Raw genomic sequence first — 17,131 nt, 5'->3', positions numbered from 1 at the left:
TTTCTATCATTCAGGCACCAGACAGTTGTTTTAAGATAAATTTGAAAAATTGAACCAATCCTTCAAGATGACAAAATGTCAAACATTAACTTTTTTTTTTTTCTTTTTTTATCAGAGTTGTTGCAGCATCCTGCTCCACTGGTGACATTTAACCATGCTCTGTGTAATTTAGTGTTACCTTTACATTTTTAGAGTCATGTAACTTTAATTATTTACAATCAGGGGCAAGTAACCTATTCCTTTGTTTAAAATAGGACAACTATTTTTGAGTATGTGTGCCAAGCAAGTATTCATAAAGAATTCCTTAATGGCTCAAGCTTGAGTTGTCATTATCTAAATTCAAATATGGATTACAGTATATCACAGGAGTAATTCCATGGGAAGTACGTGTAACATAAATATGATTAAGACAGAGAGTAAAGGTACTAAATCTAAAATAGGGGAGTTCACTAAGCAAGCTGGGTTTCAAAACCGTTTAAATATTTCATTATCACTTTTGGCACTGAGCCAATGGCTGCAACTCAAAGTGTAAATACTGTACGAGTAGATCTATGGAAACTTAACATAATACTTATTACACACACGTTACATTTAAGAAAGGAAAGTTTTGACTCAAAGACTTGTGTTGAATTGGTTGAAGAGGTACTCAAGTGTGTAAAGCTTGAATAACATGAAGTGTATTAATGTAGCGTGTATGTCCCTAAAAGGATCTGTAAAAAAATACAAAGAAGGAGTTCAAATATGAGAGTGGAACTTTTAAAATCTCAGAAAATAATAAAGCGTACAATGCAAATGCATTCAGAAATGGAATTTAATTGGCATGATGTATCCTTTACATGGTACTCTGTATTTCAAAAATGAAAATTTCTTCAGTTGCTTTGACAACATGTAAAAGGAAACAGATTATTGCTGAATTCATGTTCCTTGATTCCAGCAAAATGGAAAACCTCATGCTCAGCCCACCGGCTCAGGTTGTTACTTAAGAGCTGAAAATGAGAACTGGATTGGATTTGTATAAATTCATTCCCATTACGTTCAATTATACGGAACCTGTGAATTGAAAATGTAAAAAAAAAATAAATAAATAAAATAAAATGGCGTGATGCCTGAATCATACAGAAGCTGGTTCTAACGCAAAAATACCTCATATGTCAAAGTCTCTGTAGTTAGATGACCCAATGAAATTTTGATTTTAAAATAAGGGGCAATGTGACAAGAGAATGACCTGTGTACCGATTCTGATGAGAAACTGGTCAAAACACTAACAAACCCCCATTATTTCACAGTATATTTTCGTAGTGTCAATTCCCAGGTTTTATTGGGTCATCTATCACTGATTGAGAACTTGAAAATAAAAAAAAAACATTTTCCTTTGAAGACAGATGCATCATAGAAGGTAGCCAACAGCCTTTCAACCTCTACTACATTTCTTCATCTGAAGAGAATTTCATATTGCAACTTTAAAACTAATACAGTATAAAATAATAAAAAATATTCTGTGCACATAAAGCTTGTGGGCATTGGAATATTGGTGTAGGATCAGTGATCGGATAACAAGACCATTAAAAGTGAAGAGACAAACTGGTTACAGCTCAGAAATCCAACAACAATTTACACTTTTGGACCCTAAACTTGATACAATGACCATTGTAAAGCCAAACTCTTAACAATGCAAAGATTTAAGCAATAAAAATATTTAAAAATCCTGACTCAGTGAATTCACTAAAATCAGTACTAATCTTTTTGAATAGAGAACGCATTGTTTTCACCGATACATTAATCAAATCTTGTCTGAATGTGTTGGTAAAGCTGTCAAAGAGGCATATTTTTAGGTGGCTCAGTCAAGAAAAATGCTGGAAAAAGTTCTCCAGAATAAAGCCTCTCTAAAATAACGTATAAAAGAAAACTTAAAACCCTGAAGTGTAGGCATAGTGTATATGCACAGTAAAAAACAATGGTGGGGGATTACACCTGCAGTTTAACCTTTTCGCCTACAAACAGCGGGTATTGCTTCATCAAAAGCTTGAGGAACATGAGTATAAAAGTAAAGTGTATAATACAATGCACATTATGAACAAAGATTATTTAACATACTGCTGCACACTAAAAAAAATGTAAGAGATAACAATGTGAAGAGTCCCCTCTTTGATATTCTGTTTCAAAGTCACACAAGTCAAACCGCTGAGATGAGTCAAGACATGTAAAGTAAGTGCTTAGGAACTGAGTGCATTTATTAAAAACAATTAAAACTAACAAAACAATATAAAACATAATTGTTGCACACTGGAACCAGAGTTTATCTGCCAGCTGTGATTTTTACATCAAATTTATAAGACATGTGACTTGAATGAAACTTGCATGATTCTTCTTTAAATGTAACTTTCCTTCTTCATTATAAACAAAATGTACATTTAGAGAGAGTGCAGGCATTACCCAAACTCTCAAATTCACAGTTAGCATTTAGATGTCAGCATTGTCGGTACCGTGAGAATTGCACATATGAGGAAAGAAGACAGGACTACATAGTAATGACACAGAGGGAACTCCAGGGGGTGCTATAGTCTAGGAGAAGCAGAAGAAAAAAGAATATTGCACATAATTCTAATGTTGGACGCCTCCCTCCCTCCCTCCTGTGTGTCTTTCTAAGCCATTTCCAAAGTCCCAGCAGGTGCAGTGAAGAGAGAGCTTCTGCTGATAGAGTGAGCTCAGAGCAATCAACCCTGCATCCTCGCACAGAGTTGTCCATGAGGGCTAAAGGAGGCCGGAGTGACAGTATAATAAAGAAGAGGGATAAAAACATGTCCACTGAGACAAGTCCACTAGTGTTTCTGATGAACCAAGGTACATTTGCCCTCAGTAGATGTCAATCAGCTGCAAACAAAAACTCTTCCGCTGTCCAATCACCACAGATCTCAGCGCCTGCCTGAGAGCTCAGCGAGAAGGTTTTAAGAGACAGTCGAGCAAATTCCACAGAGGGGCAATGTGAATCAACTGGAGTCATTATGTGCTACTACGGTGGATGGAGTGGTGGGTGTCGGCATCTTGTGGCGTAGTACCGACTCAGTTGTGTGGGTCTTGAAAAGGCATTTCAGAAGACATGGCCTTATTGTAGAAACGGGTACCATTTTACTGTCCAGCACTTAAGGTTCTCAGTGGAGGAGAGCGCCACTCCGGCACTGCTCGAGACAGTGGTGGTCTACTATGGTCTGTGAAACCTAAAATAGAAAAACATAAAAAGGATTGTTTTAAACATTTCATTAGATTTCATCACCCCGGCTAGAACTCGGCGCCCATGGTACAGCCAGCACCGACGGCTCGGGATTGGCTTTGGTTGTAGAGGAGGTGATATTTAAGCATGCGTGGTCACATGCAAACTCCTAGTTTTGCACATTACCTGGTTAAATGGCGACTTGACTCGTGCACTTCCATCTCATTGCTCTTGAAATCATTCAGTTCCTTCCTTATAGCTGCCTGCAGAGGACAAATAAGAGGGAAGATTGAGAGAAGCTGCAATGGCTTAGCACACAAACTGCAGCCTCTAAGCCCTGACTCTGCCTCCTTTTAGTTTGCTTCATGCATTATTTACACTTATCTCAAGGCCATGAATGATTCTGCCGAATTCTCTTCTCACATCACAAGAGCTTTCAATTTCCCCTCTCAAAACGCCTAACAGCCTCAACACAATATACAATCTGTTGCTGGTCTATTTGAGTAGACAACTTGGGTTTTTAACTGTAAAAAGGTGTTGATATCATGGATTTACATAGATTAAAACACATGTAGAAAAACACTGAAACAGCTTTTCCGTTTTCACCAATACAGGTTTATTTTTAGAACATCAAAGATGGATTTAGGTGTTCTAGCCCCTTGGATTAAAAGCCGAAAATTACACACATTTGCGGTGTGAAAAATGACTACAAATCATGCACACACTGGAAATAAAGCCTGTAGTGCTCTGATTGCATCAGCAGGTGACACTGTGGTGTAATCACACATTCAGGCCTAACCTCAGCTTTAATAATGTTTTTTTTTTTTCTTTAAAAGAAGGATTTTGAGACCAAATCAAAGCCGTTTCTCATTCATGTTGCTATATACCTTCTATCGAAAAATGTCATGCGTGACAGCAACCCAACTGGGTGATGTCATTCCACATAACTCAACGGGACATCGCCAGCCTTGGGGATGATGCCTCGGTGACTTAATAAACAAAATTCAAATCTGTGCTCGATGGTAGAATCAGGAAAAAACAGTCAGCTGTGCAGTGCTGTGGTTGGGGGGGTCCTGAGGCACAGCTTGTCCAATTATTCTTATATAAGGGGAGCTGTTGCATAATCAAAATGCTGAATCCTTGTGATTTCCACATGAGTGGTCCTCAGGTGTGACCTGGAGTGTTCAGAGCCACACATCATCAAAGCAAAGAAGGCAGAATATCTGCTCAGCAAAAATCTAGACCTCATTAAAAGTCAAAGGTACACATCACTGGGCAGTGAGCAGCAGGACTGCTTCAGTGTGTTTACCTACAAAAAGAAACCACACAGCTGAGGTGGAACTTAAGAGCGCAGGAACACATCTTCCAACCATTACTCTCCAGTGTTATGGGTTGCTTCATATAGGCGCAAATGAGAAAAGGGGCTCTTGATAGTGTTTGAAAAAAATTAAAAGCAGGCGAGGAGGGACCTTGAGAAAATTAAAAGATTTTCTCAATTTAACGATAAGATTAGTTTAAGTAATACTGGCCTTGTCAGCTGCTGTGAGCCGGGTCCAGGGCTTATCTGCCCGCCTGTCATAGTCCTGGGCATCTGACACCTCCACGTAGTCACTGAATCGAATGAGAATTTTGGCCTGTCTCAGCTCCTCTACAGTGGGCCTCTGGCTCAGCTAAAACAAGAGGAAAAACAGAGTTACGGAACCAAAAAAACTAGGTGAAGTATTCCTGGCAGCTGTCATTTTTAGCAGCTTCTCACAAAATATATTCAGGTTCTCACAGAAAGTCTTGCACATGCAGTATTTCTTATGCAGGTGCATCAGAGAGGATCTCAAGAGCACACTGCTCCAACATTCAGGACATTTGAATAAGTGCGTCAAATTAATATTTCAGTTCCTGGTGACCCTCTATAGTGGATGAGGTAGTTATTAAATAACCTGACGCAGCAGATGGTGTGTTACCTCGTCATTACGAACATCAATTGAGCACCTCTCTTGCACAGCAGAATTCACAGTGACACATTTTAAATGCACTGATTACATTCTACCACTCATGAACCTAATGAAATAAAAGAACATGACAAAACCCCATAGATATAATTAAGAAACAACATTCCATAATTAAAACAATCTTAACTTTATTTAAGCTATTTAAGATGATTCTCCATCTAAAACTGACTCAGCACATCGACTGGCATTTTGACATTAGTATATCATGAACCCAATTCAGATGGAAATCAACATCTCTTACCAAACAAAAAAACAAAACAAAAAAACATCCTTTCCATTACATTTCTTGTCAAAACAACTATATAAGGAATATATCCCTGAATTAATATATAAACCAGCCAAGTCGATATTGGTACATGTTGCTATAAAGGCTGATAAATAATAACAAATGTCAAAGATATGTGTGGCAGTTTAGAAACTGTAACACAGTTACATAGTTTGTTCCGCTCACTAGATATCCTGATTACAAATGAAACACAATTTGGAACCTCAAATGTTTGTTTGTGTTTATGTACAAAATGTTGTATATTTTTACATTTCTATGTAGTTGATTCTATACAAGCGAATCCTGTAACAGCTGAGAGATTTCTGTTTTGAGCAGTATGTCTGCAGGTGAGCAAAACGTGTTATTCTTTAATAGGCAGTCATGGGAACATTCTCAACACCTCCCCATGGGGTCAAAGGATTTGGCAGCCAACATGCTGAAGAGCCAAGGGCAACAAGGGCAACAAGGGCATCAGTGTTTCCTGAGGGGGAACCGGAGAGGTCCAATGCCAGGTCTGTAACAGACTCGATTTCACGTCGCACTACAGATGAATCACTGTCACAGCGTTTATGCTGGCCAACAATTTACCCCCTCCAGGTACTTATAGAGCAAGTGTGGGTTTGCACCTTCGGAGCTATTTTGGACTCACCTTCCGTGATAGCCTTCGTTTTATCTCCCTCTTCTCCTCCATTTCCTCCTGCTCATTGCGAGCTGTAAAGAATGAGATGATGAAGGGTTATACTTTGAGAGCAGGCACGCACAAACAGTGAACTCTTTGTGAAATGTTAAGAAACTTTTGAAAGGGGAATAAACATTATTAGCATAATAAAGCTGATTAGATTCAACCTAAACTGGTTAAATTTTTTATAGTTTAAAATAGTTTCCATCATTGGCTGTTTAATGCTATTCAGGATGGGTATCAGGGGAGAATGATTGCTTTGTTCCTTTCAAGTTGTCCCAAGGCTTTTTTTAGTTCATGTTTATGATCAAGTTTTTTAAGAACAGAAATGTTTCTTTTAAGCTGCAAAAACACTGATCAAGTTGAGATCTCATGTCTCCCAAAATTAATTTTTGTGTTGTACTGTAGATTTAAACTCTGTTACAGAGACATAAACCTCCAGCTCAGAGAAGCAAGTTAAAAGGAGAGACAAGAGTAAACAGAATCCATACTGGGATGCTGCTTGTGTTTGCAAAAGCTTCACCAGTCAAATTGCATTTGTGCTTGCGCTGAACATGTATTACATCTCTAGTACTATTTGTAGTTTTGTAGACGGTGACTTTCAAAAAAAAGAAAAAAAAGTCCTGTTTGTTTGACCTTGGTATTGTATGTGCGTGAGTGATGGGGAAGACATGACTTGTCACTCATGAATTCTTAGACTTTGTGTTTTCCTCCTGCACTCTGCCAATCATAGAGCCTCTGGGAAAGTAGGAACTGCTGGTAAATCAGTCTTTGATGTGCAAGCTGCAAAGTCCCAGGCAACAGAACTGCTTGTCTCTGATATCGCAAGTGTTTGAGCTAAGAAACCCGCCTCTCTGGACATGACTCCTTGGGGAGCCCTGCTGCCTGCCTGCCTCACATGAAAAGGCAGACCAAGGAGGAATAAAGGGAAAGATGTATGCCACTGGCTCTCACCTAACTAGGTCTCCCAAATCACCAGGCTGCACTTCATGAAGTCTGCATGCACAAAAGGCTGCTACAAATGCGGACTCGTGCATTGCTACAGTGCACGACATTTTTTGTTAATCTGTTTGCATTTATGCATTTACTTTCACTGTCTAGAGATAATGTTAAAAAGAAAAGTATAAGACACTCACGTTTGAGGATGTTCCTTTGTTCTAGCTCTTCCGCTGTGGGTCTCTGACTCAAGCGCCTGATGAGAAACACACATCCACGGTCAGCCCATTACCACAAGCAAAAGGTCAGCAAGGCAACACTGAAGCAATGTGGGTTTATAATGCAAATTCATCGACTGTACATTAATCATGGATTCAACAACTTTTAAGATCTGTGTAAACAGTTCACTGGTTCTTCTTCTGTGAATCACATGGCGACATTTACATTCACTTTATTAGCACTGCAGTTCAATGCATAATATCATGCAGATAGAGGGTGGGAACTTCAGTTCATTTTCAAATTAAACATCAGAATGAAGAAAAAAAAACCTTTGATGTCAGTGACTTTGATTGTTGATGTCAAACAGCCTGGTTTGAAACCGCTAATTTCTCTGGATTTTCACGCACAACAGTCTCTGGAGTTTAGTCTAAACGGTGCAAAGACCCAAAAACGTGTAGTTAGTGAGCTGCAGTTCTGCGGAGGAAAGTGTTTTATTGACCAGAAGTCAGAGGAGAGTAACTGCCCTAAAGTGAGGTGAAAACCATTTCAGAATTGACAACATATTGAACCTTGTAGGCGGGGGTGGGGCCACAACAGCAGTAGTCCATGTTTGATTCCACTCATGTCAGCCAAAACAGAAATCTGAGGCTGCAGTGGGCGAAGGTTCACCAAAACTGGACATTTGAAGACTGGAAAAATTTTGCCTGTTCTGATGAATCTCGATTTCTGCAGAGGCTGCAGATGGTTTGGTCAGAATTTGGCATCAACAGCATAAATCCATGCAACCAACCTGCTTTCTGTAAACACTCCAGGCTGTTGCTGCTGCTGCTACTGGTTGAATGGCGTGAGGAATGTTCTCAGTGTTTTAGGGCCCTTAATATCAGCCAGTCATTGTTTGAATGCCACAATGTTGTCGACCATGTGCATCCTTTTATGGCAACAATGTACCCATCATCTAATAGCTACTTGCAGCATGATAATGCACCATGTCACAAAGCAAAAGTTATCTTAAACTGGTTTCATAAATATGTACTTAAGAGGTCTCCCCTGCCACCAGATCTGAATTAAACAAACCACCTTTGGGATATGGTACAACGGAACAGTCACAGCTGACGAATCTGCAGAAATGATGTGATGCAATCATGTCAACATGGAGCAGAATCTCAAAGGAAGGTTTTCAACATCTTGTAGAACCTATGCAACAAAGAACTGAGGCTCTTCTGAGAGCTAAGAAAGGCCCTACCCAATACTAGAATGCTGTTCCTAATGAAGTGCTTGGTGAATGTATTTCAGAGGAAGCTGCTTAGTTTATTTTTCTCATCCTCACATTTTGCCCCACATACACTCCCCTGTTTTGACAGTATCTCCCAGCAAGGTTATCTTATCGACATTTTGGCTCAAAGAACAAGTACTTTTATAACTGACAGTGCTGTGATTTATAATGAAACACAATGTCTGTGTCCCAAACTGAATTAAATATACATTGCCTCAATTGTAGTTCTACCTTATCTTCAATATGAGTTATTTATGAGCAACAGAGTTCTATATGTTTTTTTGCACAGTTGAAAGGTTTGCATCTTATTGGAGCACTTTGGAAGTGCACTTCCCAAACTCCAGTTAGACATGATCACCAATCACCCCCTCTATTAATTGAGTTGCTGCATGGTAAAACACTGGTGCAATGCAGGGCTGAGGCTAGCAAAAGCCAGACATTCCTGAAGACTCAGCCGTCATCTGATGCTGAATAAGACAAATGTGATTATGAAACCTTCAAAGGCCAACTGAAAGGCTTCATCACATTTACACGGACAAATACTCATGGAACAGCACAGCCAGACATCACGTTTATAGTTTATGCAACATCTAAAAAGATACACTGGGTACAGATTATCTCCAATTTCCTCCATTTGTAAGTGGCTGGAATGACTATGATACACAAAGAAGTGCTTTTTGCCTGAGACTTTTTATTAGCACCGTGTTTGAACCCCGCGTCAGTAAAACTAACTGTAGGCACTAGATCAATAATTATCTCCATCTCGTTGGATCTGATCGCCATCTGGAACTGCTCGGCCCAATAAAAGCTGCTGTGGGGAGAGTTAGGTCTGTGTTCGGACAGGCTTGTCTCATCTCAACTTGTGTCATTTCTCCTCCCATTTGAGCTTTGTTGCTTAAGAAAGGTTGAGACACTGATTCTCAAACTGGTGCTCTGCTGCTCTCAGTGTAGTCTGAGCATTATATTGTATCAGAATCATGTCAGTAAAAGTCAACAAACACATAAATGAATGCCAAGCAATCCCAAAACACATTACTGTCACAACCAGGTTATTTTAAGTACTGTCAGCCTTATTAACAACAAAATGCCTTTGTTCCTGATCTGTGCAATATGAAGGCTGGAAACATGAGTCAAATGGCATTCTAGTTAGACAAGGTTTAATCAAGTAACTACTAAGAATACTGTATTTAAAGATGCACTAATCATTAGTTCTAAATAAACAATGGCTCATTTGATTATGTGTAAAGTGAAACATGTCACTCATGAAAAACCCTGAAGAATTATCATCAGACTCTACAGCTCGTCCCAGTTCTCTGTAGCATTTTAGCATCATTTAGCTCACTATTTTGGTTGTACAGCTCACAACTTCACTGTTTCGATTCCCTCTTACTGGTGTTATTAGTGTTATTTCCAGCATTTAGCAGCCATTTTCAGCAAAAACAACTTTGATAAACCCACTGTACACTTTCTGCCCGGCACCAAACGGATGGATGTTAACTAGGTGCTGAACACAGTGGAGGACTAAGTTGCTAAAGAGACGGATATTCTTCTATTTTTTGGTTGGTGGAGACCAAAACGAGCTTCAAAGATCATAAATATCGGTGCCTGGAGATATGTTTCTAAACAAAACCTAATTTTAATCTGTGTCTGCTGGATGTAAAAAACAACTGTTTCCACACATGACCTTAATAGTATTAAAATTTCAATGTTGTATTTCAATGCCCCAATTCCCTAAAAGTAACATAAAAACTATTACCATGCCTGATTTATAAATACGTATTACATGTCCAGTGAACTACAGTTAACTTTCCCTTTGAGGGAAGTCAGGAAGTCAGGAAGTCAATACATCCAGCAAAATTTAAAAAAATGATAATCCTGGCTGTAGTTTCATATTTAACGGAGACAAAAGTAGTATCAGGCTATTCATGTAACTCAGCACAACAGTAATAAGCATGATTCACAAAATGTGAAACTATTCCTTCAGGAGGTATACAATACATATTGTGTAAAATACATATAAAGACATTAAAGCCAGTGAAAATCAAAACAACCAGCCAGAAAAGATCAGTGTTTATCAGCTTTCTAGAGGGTAAAAGCAGAAACACTGTCTCTAACTCTCCAGGGTTTTCTCAGTGAATCAGGTCAACAGAACTAAGTTGAGGTCAGCGTGTCCTAGAAACAGCATTATCATAATCAATTCTGATTGGCCCGGCACAAGCATTGCCTTTACAGGACAAAATGTCGCTGGTAAAAAGACTGAAATTGTGTGCATTAGATTAGCAAAGGACAGTGTCACAAAGCTTTTTGGGAACATGACAACTAAGCAGGAAGGCCTTCTGGGAACATGTACTGTGTTCCAGTCACAGCGGGGAATAGGGATTTGTGTGCCAATGTCTCTAGATAATATTCCACTGGTCCCCTGCGACCACATTTCCCGCATCTCATATCTTATTGCGCTATAAAGGCTTTCATATTTTTACCCGCTTTTATCATCTCAGCACATCATTACATCCCCTTCATTTAGCCACGAAGTCGTGTTTATAGAACAGAGTGAAATCAACTGCGACGCGTCATCCATCGGGGAAGAACATAATGTTGTTTGATCTGCTCAGTCACAAGTATTCACATTCCTGACCTCAACATATGTAAACAATTTCCTATGATTTGTACATACTGCACCAGTGTAGTGTACGTGTGTGTAAACTGCTGGTATGAAGTGGCTTGCGTGGTGCTGCTGTGTGGAGGAGTCGGGTGGAGATAGTTTGGCACATGCATCACCGTGGTGATTCAGCTAGCGAGGGAGGAAGTCAGGCAGGAGGAAGAAAGAGGAGAGAGAGAGAGAGAGAGAGACAGAGAGAGAGAGAGAGAGAGAGAGAGAGAGAGAGAGAGAGAGAGAGAGAGAGAGCACACTAGAGAGAAGACAAGAGGAGGAAAAAGAGAGGGGAGGGTGATGCATTGCTGAAATTAGGTCAGCTCCATTTTCAGAGACTCATTTTAACAAGATAAAGCATTTATCCTTATCAGATGTAGAGAAGGAAAAAAAAAAATCAAAGGATATACAAGTGTTTGAATAAAAATGAGAAGACTCACATCATGGACTGAGTCATAGATCCATCAGCTTGGATATTGGGGATTGTCAGCCTAATGCAAGACAAAATGCTTGGTTTGGCTGAGAGGAGCTGCTGCTGTTGCCCAACAGCTGTTGCTGAGTAGTTACAGCAACATCAACCTGGTTTACTGAAAATATTTGGCCTGGAATTTGTGCACGAGTTGTAATTGTATTCAAGTTTAAAAATACATGTGTTTACATGTCTCACCTGGTGAGTTTAGTGCCAATCAGCTGCCTGGACTCTAGTCTCTCCTCATCTGTCTGCATGGGCAGGATGTTTTTCTCCTCCAGCTCTCTTTTGGACGGACGGTTACTCAGCTTGATGGCCAGGGAATCTTTCCTTAGCACCTTCTGAGCCAGGGTACCTAAACCCAAACACCATGGTCAAAACAACAAAGGAGCAACAGGCACAAAGTAAAGTAAAGCCTAGGTCTAATCTAATACAACGTTCTTTGAATTGTTTCTTTATTAGTTCTGTATCTCCCAAATGTTTTTAAAGATAATACCATGGATTTGGATTTCGGGATGAATCCTCAATATTAAAAATCATATAGAATTAAACATATAGAAACCCAAAACTGAGTGTAAATAAATCGCTGTAAAATGTTGGCATAAACTCTCCCACACTGTGTTCTTTTTTACTTTTAAGCTGTCATCCAAAACATTGTTTTGAGTGACAATTAAACAGTTGCAAAATGTTTGAAAAGCAAACATGGAATACTACTCTACCTTGACTACAGTCTCATCTGTGATGATTTATAACTGTTACTTGATGTTTTGTGTAACTTCAGATGCTTACATGATACATTTACAACCCTGTTTCCCAAAAAGTTGGGACGCTGTGTAAAATGTGAATAAAAACAGAATGCAATGATTTGCAAATCAAATAAACCAATATTTAACTTTTATGACACATGTTGCTGGTATCAAATTGAAAATAAACACATTTTTCATAAGGCAATCAAATTTGTCAGTTTCAACATTTGATATGTTGTTTTTTGTCTATGCAATTAAACACGAGTTTTGCAAATCATTGCATTCTGTTTTTATTTACATTTCACAGTCCCATATTTCTTGGAAATGGTGTTGTACATAGATTTGGATAAAACAAATTCTACATGTGCTTTTAAGGATGACTCATATTTTCCTTTAACCCATAATATGGCATATTGAGCAATTCCATCACACATGATCCGTCACAACCTATAAAAACTCTAATGTGCCCAAAACACAAACCATTCTGCACAGTTCAGCAGTTTTGCCAAGAGGAGGTGCATGGAAGTATTGGGTGACAGCATGAATCTGGATACACTTTTGTGAACCTAATTTTGGCCTTGCTCTGAAAGTCATTCTTCTGCACTCCAAGAGCCTTCAGGTGAAGTTAGCAGAGCTGTCGATTACGATCAGTCAAGCAAATACGTCACCATATCTGCAAACACCAGTTATCAGACCAACAAAATAAGACAGTTCGCCTGCCAAGGGAAACTCTGTTACTTTGTCAGTCTTTTCTTCATCCTGCCTTCATCGTTACTTTTGACTTACAATAAACTGATTAGAAAGATTTAAAATGAGATAAGAAATAAGAAATGATCCTCGTCTCATCACTCATCAAAATAGCATGTTAAAAGTAGACTACTTTTAGGTGTCTGTTGAGGAGTTCAAGGACCAACTTTCTTTTCCATTTGTGCAATTCAAACATCTTGACTCCTCAATATTGCCACGGCTGCTGCCACTTACTTGTAAATATGGAGTCGTCGTCTTCATCGTCGTCGTCGTCATCATCCACATCATCCTCCTCGTCCTTATACATGCTGGGCAGATCTTCGTAGTCAGACTCGTTGGGCATGTTTTCCTTGTCATCCTCATAATCGAGGATCACCGATGGCACTTCTCTTCTGTCCAACGGAATACACTGACCACCACCGTGCAACACGGAGCTGCAGGAGGGAAATGTGTGAAATATGTTATGAAGGTTTTGACTCAAATCTTGTGTTCATGTAATAGGTCATGATTATGGCCATATAATTTGGCTTTACTAAAATGAGCATGTGCACCCCCTGAGACTAAAGGCAAAAGTCGAGTTTAAATGGGGAAAAGATATTTAATCTCCATCATCTTTCATTTGTTTACATACAGTATTATTGAAACAATAACCCTGGCAATCCTTCCAAACCCAGAAAATGGACAATAAAGGGGCTTGTGATTTCTGATACCAAACATAATGATAGCTTGGTGGGTTTTTAATCCAAGCATAAAGGGAGGGGAGATAGACTGTATAACTCCAGATGAACTGAATGAAACCAGAGTACAAAGAACCTGAATACAAACTAAGTGCAATTCAGTGCAGTCCTACGCAATGCCATGCAATTCCCTGAACACACAGTGGAAGAAGAGAGTAACCGATTATACAACTTGTATAATCCAAAACAATGTGACAAGAATAAACTTCACTGGTTAGCACTAGCAAGCAGCAAGGGCTAAGCAGTAATGTATTTGATAGATTGATTAATAACAGTCGAGCTGAAGCTTCTTATGGTGAGCCACTGTTATGTAACCATTTCAAGCTTTCAGACTAATTTTCAGTCGTGTCAGGACCATTACTTCCTTATTCCTGCCCAAATAGCTTTGGTGAAAAAGAGATCCTAATGTAAGAGGTTACATAATGTCCAACCCGCTACCGTGTCCCTTTTCTCTAAACATGAAGAAACGCAGTTCTTGTAAAGAGCAGCTGGTCATGTTATGTCAGGCCAACTGCTGGAGGGACGCCTACTCCACGCGCCTGTGCCCACGCGCACACGCACGCACGCACGCGCACACACACACACACACACACACACACACACACACACACACACACACACACTTACTTAAAAATTAGGCCATGCTGCCCTGTGAGGCAATGTGCCGATTTAGACCTGTACACTAGTGCAACAGAGCTGGCAGGACGCGCCCTCAATAACACCAGAATATATCTGAAAGCAGCAGACATGTTGTCACAGAAATAAAAGCTAATAAACAGCCTGCTCAATGCTAATTCTCTTGCCTGTTTCCACTCCGTTTTAGCAACACCATTTTATTAGCAACAGATGTATTTTATCATAACGACCCAAGATTCATTAAATAAAGGAAAACAAGTATTTAGAGAGGAAGCCTGTCATTAGCAAATGTTTTAGAAAATCACTATCAAACTGACCTACGATATACCCGTGTAATTTTTTTTAAATACACACACATCATCCTAAAAGTTTTGTCCAAATCCAAACAAGTTATTGTATGGGATGTAGACACAGACAGGCAGAGGTCGATCCATAATCCCTCCCTGACTTCACACAGTCAGATTTAATGACCCGAGTGCTGATAGCTACTAACCTTTCAAACCTCTGCATGGAAAGTGCCAGGGTTTTATTGAGCTCCTCAATTATCCGGCTGGGGGCGTGTAAGCTGCCGTACTGAAGCTGGAGCGGGTGACCATGGCTCTGGTGCAGACCGGACAGACCGGCGAGCTGAGAGGGCAACAAGGTGCCGTGGTGGGATGACATGCCCTGGGGAAGGGCACACTTTTGTGGGAGAGAGCTGAGGGGGTTGGAGGAAGGAGAAGAGGAGGAGTCCAGTCCCCCTGGAGGCACGCAAATCATCACTTTCTTGGGTGGCAGAGGTGGAGAGTGCTTTCCCCCAGGCATGCAGGGCAACTTCATTGGCTGGCAAGAATCTAAAGGCAAAAAAAAGTACATAAAGAAGTACTTCTGGTAGATAGCATAGACTGCAGTTTGTTGGTGCAGACATAGAAACACAACTCATACATGATCAGACATGGCGCAGACGTCAGTGTAGAGTGGTGGGAATTAGGCCAGAGTAATGCCCCTCTACTGACAGATTGACAATGACAGAGAGAGCTCAGCTGACCTCACCACAGGGGAATTTAATGTGACTACTATAATCCTCTGCACATGTGTGGCAGCGCAGGTGCAGTTTAAAGAAAAGCACTCATGGCTCATCTATCAAAACAACTACGCATGAGAATTTCACTGTTCTTGGCAGTCTGGTGAGGTAGTGAAGGAAAACACAATAGTGTCCAAAGAAATGGGTAAATTCAAACCAGTACACAGTAAATTGAGAAAATACTGTCTATTAGTTTGGAGTAAGGGAAAGATCAAGAAATTAAAAAGAAAAACCACAGCCTGGAGTGATTAGAGCCACGAAACCAGGCAACTGACCTGTGCTGTGGTTTGGGATCCTAGAGAAAGGCTTTGGAGGGAGAGCAGGAGGCTGTTTGTGGTAAAGCGGTGGCTTGGCAGGGTTGTCGTGATGGTCACCCGGATAGGTGACAGATTTCTTGGTGGGCAGGACCATGGATGACTTAATACGGGGCTCCTGAGTATAGATGCCACCATCCATTGAGGATCGGAATTCAACGGTCGCTAAAACAAAGGGAAACAAACAAACAATCTTGACAAGCGTCGGAAATGTGTTTCACTGGACAGGAATAATGTTTCCCGAAAAGACTATTTAGAACAAAGTGAAGTGAAAGTTGAAATGAACTCGGGGCATTTCTAAAACAATGGGGGCTAAGACTGTTAGACAACCCGTGAGCTTTTTATCAGCACACAGCAGACTATTAAACAGAGGCAGACAAGCAGTTTGACAGAACTTTTGCTTTTGAATTCTTTTACAGTTCTGAGCTGTTTGATGGTTTTTGCATGATCACATTTTAAGGCTGACAGTGTAAATCACAAGGCTGCTCACATATTCTGACAAACAATGTGTTTATATTGTGAGCTTCTCTAAATTTAATCTTGACTGAACAGCCCTTTGAAGAGAAAACCACAAGAATTAATACCCTCATACGATTTGTAGCCTTTTCAACATTCAAAAAGTCTCCCAAAGGATTTATTTGGAATTTTTCTGTTATTAATTCGAAGATATTAAAGTCATAAATTGCTGTATCGTAACAAGCTGTCATCTGCATAGGTCATTTAAAGGCCTCCATTTTGAAACGCATTCTGGAGGAAGGGTCTGATTGTATACTGAGATGACGGACTCTGCAGAATAGTAGTAATACTAGTGATGGTGTTTGGCTGGTGTGTGCCACAGTAAATCCAGGCACACAGAGTGCCTGCCAATTACAATCCAGCAGCCAATCTTATGAAGACATATATACTGCATGAATATAGATATATTTCTTGAGCAAATCAAATCAGTTTTTGAGTATCAGTGTGAGTTCAGTGTTGACAACATAATACAGCATTTAGGGACGTAGTAAATGTTTGCCCTGCATGCATAAAAACTGCTATTGTTAACCGATCAAGCTGTGCACACAAACTTTTCTCTGTGTAGGAAAATTGAGCCCACCTGGCCTCATTAAAATGTCACAGATAATGGGTAAAAAAAAAAAAGGGAGGATAGATTTACAATTTATCAGTTTTGACAATTTTGTGC

General features: G+C 39.9%; 1 protein-coding gene across 2 annotated transcripts in view; it reads right to left on the bottom strand.

The window, feature by feature from the left end:
• Nucleotides 1-793: 793 nt before the first annotated feature.
• LOC138202996 (phosphatase and actin regulator 1-like) overlaps nt 794-17,131 on the bottom strand; it is a 46,113-nt gene continuing 29,775 nt past the window's right edge. For both annotated transcript variants that reach the window (XM_069157455.1, XM_069157454.1), the window contains exons 4-12: nt 15,910-16,113; nt 15,065-15,404; nt 13,433-13,632; nt 11,904-12,060; nt 7,295-7,350; nt 6,129-6,190; nt 4,734-4,878; nt 3,395-3,467; nt 794-3,215 (exon numbers count right to left, since the gene is read on the bottom strand). In XM_069157455.1, the coding sequence (XP_069013556.1) occupies nt 3,200-3,215; nt 3,395-3,467; nt 4,734-4,878; nt 6,129-6,190; nt 7,295-7,350; nt 11,904-12,060; nt 13,433-13,632; nt 15,065-15,404; nt 15,910-16,113 (1,253 nt within the window). In that variant the 3' untranslated portion in view covers nt 794-3,199. The remainder of the gene's footprint in view (nt 3,216-3,394; nt 3,468-4,733; nt 4,879-6,128; nt 6,191-7,294; nt 7,351-11,903; nt 12,061-13,432; nt 13,633-15,064; nt 15,405-15,909; nt 16,114-17,131) is intronic.

Source organism: Embiotoca jacksoni, unplaced genomic scaffold, assembly GCF_022577435.1.
Source record: "Embiotoca jacksoni isolate LCO1_2020_lvr unplaced genomic scaffold, fEmbJac1.0.p SCAF_22, whole genome shotgun sequence".
NCBI lineage: Eukaryota > Metazoa > Chordata > Actinopteri > Embiotocidae > Embiotoca > Embiotoca jacksoni.
This window is presented reverse-complemented; position numbering and strand designations above follow the sequence as displayed.